Here is a 6,493-nt window from a genome sequence, read left to right as displayed (position 1 = left end):
AAGGGCAATGTTGAAAATGCTGAAAATCATTCAACAACAGATATCTCACATAAGGTGATATTTCAGTGCTGAGATATTTATTTTGTAACGATCTATTTATTTATTTGAAAGGTAGAGTTACAGAGAGGCAGACGCAAAGACAGAGAGAGGTCTTCCATCTGCTGGTTTACTTCCCAAATGGCCACAAAGGCCAGAGCTGGGCTGATCCCAAGCCAGGAGCCAGGAGATTCCTCTGGGTCTCCAACACAGGTGCAGGGTCCGAAGGACTTGGAGCATTTTCCACTGCTTTCCCAGGCCATAGCAGAGAGAGGGATCAGAAATGGAGCAGCCGGGACTCGAACTGGCACACATGGGATGCCGGGCACGACAGGGGGCAGCTTTACCTGCCATGCCATGGATTGGCCCTAGCACTGAGATATTTCTTAATTATGTTTTTCCACTGTGTATGTAATTAGGGAATAAAAGTTGCTTATAGGCAATTAACAATGACTGTTGAAGTTTTTCTCTTTAGAAAGTACATGTACAGAAGGAGTTGAACATTTATTTGATGGTTAATGCATGAATAGGCTAATTCTTGACGAATAGAGTTGACTTGAAGTTCACACAAGTGATATGACTATCAAGCTTTTAGAGCTTTGTCCTATATAGGCACTGTAGCCATAGACATACAATGAAATTTTTGAAATTAGAAGAAAAAAGCATTCATGTGCATTTTGAAAATGTCATCAAATTTTGATTTGTTTTCAACTGGATGTTTTACAATGTAATTTGACAATTTCACACTAACTTTTGTTTCCCTATAGCCGATCACTCATCCTTTTTTAGTTCTTTGGGTTTCTAACTCCTTACATTAAAGTAACTTACATAAAAGTTTTGATTTAAAAGTTTTTGTTGTTTCAAAGAAGATTATATTAAATTTCTGCTTTGGTTAAAACAAAATTATTTTTTAAAATAATTCATTGGTTATTAGAATCATTTTATTTAATTGTTGCTTGAATGTGGATAGGTGAATACATTTGTTAAAATTAGTTGAAATTTTAATACAATGAAAATATTCTAGATATATTTATTTGGTTTATTTATTTATTTTTTTTAACTGGTACACACTGTTCACACCTATATTTCAAGTTTGGAAATGCATATTTGCAAGCAGCATTACAAAAGTATTCATGAAGAATGCATAATCTCTGAAAATTATGAAAACATCCCTGCTACCAATACATTTCTAAATACAAAACTGACTACCATATTTGTTACTTCTGTGTAGCGAAAAGTTCATTTTCAAAACAGATAAAATTCAGTCTTTAGGTGTGAATGGTATGAATGACAGTCTTTTTTTTGTTTGTTTTTTAAATTTCTTAGTCATTTGGGATCCTTAAGCATGCAAAAGCTTTGAACAGGAGGGTCCACCAAGGAACCAGGGTTGTCATGGCATCCAGTTAAGCCAGAGCTGGAAATGCCTCTGGGTCATCCACATCAGGAGCAGAAGCACTTGACTTGTCAGTCCTGCTGCCACGGTTCAGACGTCCACCACGCCCACGTCCACCTCGCCCTCCCCTGCCACCACGTCCTGGGCGGCCTAGGTCTCCAAAATTGATCTCCAGCTGAGATGTTATATCATTTGCTGGCTTCCGGAAATGATGGTCTATAACAGAGTCTTCAGCATGAGCCTCTTCACTCTTTGATTTATGAAGAACAAATCCTTTCTTCCATTGCCCATCAGCACCTTCATTTGGTTTTCGGATATTAAATTCTACTTTTGCCCGGTCTTTATTCTGAATTGCCTTCCACTCATCCAAAGTCATCTCTTTTGGACCCTCTTCCTTTACCTCTTCCACTTCGTTTTCCTTATTTTCAGTGTCTGCCACTGGATGTTCTTCACCTTCAGGTGTTTCCTCAGTCACATTTGATTGATCCAAGTCAGTTAATTCATCTTTGACAGTTCCCCAGTTGTGAGATACGCTACCTCCACGTTTGTCCTCGTGCTTCAGACCAGATCTATCACTTCCACTATGCCTGTCAAATTCACGTTTGCCACGAGAATCAAATCCATCTCCTCGGCCCATTCCACGTCCATGGCCTCCTCGATCTCTTCCAAGACCACCATGGCCTCGGATAGGTCGGTCAATTATAGGCCTATCAACTGAAAACTCTCCTCCTTCACCCTTTTCTTCTAGTGGCTTTTCAAATCTTCTTTCACGAGGTGGTCGCCTTTCTGGTCTTCTATCAATTATTTTCCCTTCACCTTGAAGTTGTTGATCAGGTCTTCTCCCAACATGTCTTATTCCTTCTTTCTTGAGCGCCACGGGCAGCTGCGTCTCCTCTTTCTTGTCAACCACGCCAACACTGGGAGGCAGTGGGTTTTTGCGGTCTTTCTGGGACTCTTTACGCAGCTGTTTGCCTGCCGCGTTGGAGTTGGTTTACATCTCAATTTTAGAAAGATATTTTTCATTAATTCATCATTGGACAAAGATTTAACTATGAAAACTCATTATTACACAATTGAAAGAGTTGTATTTTAGAGAGATAAATTTACATATTCTAAAATTTTATATATCTTTAAATTTATGTGAACATAAAAATTGGCAAATGCATGTCAGTGTTTACCTTACAATGATTAAAAAAAAAAAGCAAGCAAAATATGAGTTGAGTGTTTGGCCTAGAATTAAGATACTGCTTGGGAAGTCAGCATCCTATATTGGAGTCCCAGGGTTCAAGTCCTGACTCTGCTCCTGACTTCTATTTCCTACTAATGCACACCTTGGGTGGCAGTAGACAAAGGCTACTGACATCCATGAACGATACCTGGACTGAGGTCCCAGTTTTGGCGTGGTTCAGTCTTGTCTATCGCAGCATTTAGGGAGTGAACCTGTGGATAGGAGCTCTGTCAATTTTTTTCTATCCCTCTGTCTTCCCATCTCTCAGCCTTTCAAATAAAATTAGTTAAAACTACTCACTTGAAAAAATATTTACTTCCCTAATTAAAAAAATACAAAGTATAAGAAAGAGCAAAGAAATTATCAGAAAACTGCCAATTATAATTCTCTTATCTTAATAAGTTTTGAATTGAATTTCAAGGGAAATCAGATGTTTATTAAATGTGTCTGGAGGTGGCCTGAATATAACCAATTACCCCCCCTCCCAAAAAAGCTCTCCCCTCAGATATTTGATGAACAATAATCACTGAACCAGAGATTTATGTTGGCCCCATAAAGAAGAAAAAATATATATCTGATGAAGAGCAATGAATGAAAGGGGACAAAAGTTTTAAACAAGTTCCTTATCTCTTTAGTCCTCAGATACCTTATGTTGAATAGCCAGATCATTTTATTATTGCAAATGCCATGGTTGTAATCTTTTATTGCTTGCAGTATAGGCCTACAGCATTAAGTTAGTATAAAATTACATATAGTTTAATATATCTGTACAACACCTTTAAACAAGCTTCTCTAGGCAAGAAGGCTATCCGTCTTATAAATCTATTATTCCATTGTACATCTTGATAGCCTAGCATTGCTCCTAGCCATGTTTAAGCATTAAATAGTGCATTATTATTTCACATAAATCAACCAGAGATGTGTGAATTCATAAATTTTGCATTTGCACAGACAGTATTTTAAACGTTTTACTGCTTCGTGGGAAACTCAGAGCACAAGCCTGTACACAAATCAGGACCTGAGAAATTTCAATAAAATTTAATATCACAATTACATCTTGTCTCAAAGTCAGTGCATACATATTTCAGAAGTATTTTAACTTAGTCCAAAAATAAAAGTAAAATTTTAAGAGTGATTTTTGTTAGGGTATAGTCAGCTATTGTGATAATAGGCTAATAAGCGCTTTGTGTTTTTTATTATTCAAGACAAAATGGTATAAAGACAGTAACATTTTATCCAATTTTAATATGAAGGAAAAAATATAGCAATATCAGAAATCTCAACAACTATCTGCAGTTTATTGCCAAGTAATACAGATAGAAAACAGTACTAGATTGATAAGCTTATGTTACAGCCAGTACATAGCTTTATAAATGGAACTGAAGTAACTCAATCAGAAATGTGTAGTTTAGGCATTAAGTTAGATACAAGAAGAAATTAGGACTTTTCTTGCTTTCAGTGTGATTCTCTTTGATTTGGAAGAGAAGTATAGTCTTCTTATTTCTAGGCATTTTTTGGAGTGAGATGTTTATTATTTCTTCAAATTTTCATTATTTTTTCTCAGAAAATGTGCTTTCTAAGGTTTTTGTTTAGTATGAAACATCTGTAGATATAATGGCCAGGAGTTGTGTGTTTTGGGATGATTTCTACTTCATGATGTGTGTTGTGAAAATGATATTCCTATTGAAATAATTTTAATGCATATAATTAACTGCAGAAATGCCACATTAATTTGAAAATGGCATATTTATTACCTAGAAACAGGTGATGTCAAAAGATAAATTGCTGTGAACTCAGAACTTGCTTCCAATCATAGTCCAGTTCTGAGCAGGAAGCTGAAAGAAGAGAGGAGAAAAGACACAAACAAAAAATTATGGATTTTTGGCTGGTTCTCAGCTGAAATCCTTTTGCTGTTACCAGTAGGGGAATGGAAAAAAAAGATAGACCTTGCCATGGGTGAACCAACGGCAAAGGAAGACCTTTTTCTCTGTCTCTCTCTCTCTCTCTCACTGTCCACTCTGCCTGTCAAAAAATAAAAAAATAAAAAAAGTTTTTTTTTAAATGATAATGACTTATTACATTACGTTAGGAAGGCAGTCTCTGTTTTACTTTATATACTTCAGGTATTTTCTCCACCATTCTGAATCCTGCCCCTTCTTTCCTTGATAGACTAAAAGTTCAGACCTAAGGTTAACAACATCAGAAGATCATTAGTTAGAGATTAATCTCTTTAGAGTGATAAGCAAAAGACTGACACAGGGAGTCTTCAGAACACAGCAGCTTCTCAGAGTAATGACAGATATTACCATACCCAGGCGGCTTTGGGACTTTAAAGAAAGCAGATCTAGTTACCAATCCATAAAAATCTAATGGAAGCTACTCTCTTACTCTGATGAATGTTGCATTCACAGTGGCTTAAATAAAAAATTAGTTCCTTTATTATTATGTCTGACTATTTAGCATTCATTGGTTTGGGGCCCATTGAGTTTTTGAGGGTATTGCTACTCCTAGCTCCCTTCACCATGTGTGTGTGTTTGTGTGTATGAAAGTTTCATCTTATTGTCTGGGCCTCCACTCTTAAGGATATAAAGGAAAAGATGATTCATTATAGAAATTACATTTTCTAAGCTCAGCCAGAAGGCACTGTGTTTCCTTTAGCTCCTGTATAAGCAAGACTTAGTGTTATGTATATATTTTATGTGTATATAATGTTTACTTAGCAATACATATATATTTATACCACACAAGTGGCCCATCCTACCATGTTGTAAATCCCTCTGTTCTTTCATAGACTATATGGAAGCAATTTATGGCTGCAGAAGGAGCATATATAAAGAACACATTTAAAAATTCTCAGTGTGTGTCACACCATTTAAATATACAGATGTGTCTTTTTTTTGTAACATTAACTCTACTGGTTAGATTGGCAATTAGAAGACATAGATGGACAATGAGTGTGCTGGATTCAAAAACAGAATGATGCTTTTTTTTTCTTTAAAAATATTTGGTTGTAAACATAGACATTTCTATTTGAGATAAATAGAATCTTTTATTTGCTACACTCATGGATTCAATCTCCATTAGATAAACCATAATTATATGTATTTAAAAATTATTTGAGAGGGAGAAAGTGAGTTCCCATCTTCTGGTTCACTTTCCTGATGCCCACAACAGCCAAGGCTGTGCCAGCCTGAAGCTGGGAGCTGAGAACTCAATCCCAGTCCTCCATGTAGGGGTCAGGAGTCCAATTACTTGACCATCACCACTGACTCCTAGGCTCTGCATTAACAGGAAGCTGGAATCAGGGGCTGGCACCAGGACATCATAGTGGGGCAGGGGCATCTGAACTGACATCTTAGCCATTAGGATAAATGATTACCCCACAATTCCATTTTTAAGCAAACCTTAGCACATCATAATCAATATTATCTTAGTTTTTTATTACTCTGTCTTCAGTTTGCATGCTTGTAATTCACCTCAAATTACATACTTGGGCTTATGGAGAAATCAAGACAGAAGACCAAAAAATAAAATCATGAAGTGGTTGCTCTTGGTTTTTATAAGTCTTACTTCCCTCTATTTTGTTAGACATGTTCATTAATCATGTGTGGTAGGCTGTTATAATGAAATGTGCCATGTTTAATCTCTTCAAATGATCTCTGTATTTATACAAGGGTACTTCATACAAAATGCATTATTATGAACAAACTTCATAGATTTCAAAATAATTTTCAGCAAAATAAACTTATCTTTTATTGAATTTCCATGGACTTTTTGAAGTATCCTTGTATACCTTAAATTTTTATTAGAATCTACATTACTAGGTAATAATAATG

General features: G+C 36.0%; 1 protein-coding gene across 1 annotated transcript; it reads right to left on the bottom strand.

Moving 5' to 3' along the window:
- Window positions 1-1,102: 1,102 nt before the first annotated feature.
- LOC100355943 (SERPINE1 mRNA-binding protein 1-like) lies at window positions 1,103-2,420 on the bottom strand (the record flags this gene model as incomplete). Its single annotated transcript, XM_051855140.2, has 1 exon — window positions 1,103-2,420. A coding segment is annotated over one exon (981 nt), but the record flags the coding sequence as incomplete, so codon positions are not given.
- Between the last annotated feature and the right edge of the window lie 4,073 nt (window positions 2,421-6,493).

This window comes from Oryctolagus cuniculus, chromosome 5 (genome assembly GCF_964237555.1).
Source record: "Oryctolagus cuniculus chromosome 5, mOryCun1.1, whole genome shotgun sequence".
NCBI classification, from domain to species: Eukaryota; Metazoa; Chordata; class Mammalia; order Lagomorpha; family Leporidae; genus Oryctolagus; species Oryctolagus cuniculus.
Note: the sequence above shows the minus strand (reverse complement) of the source record. Positions and strands in the feature narration are given on the sequence as shown.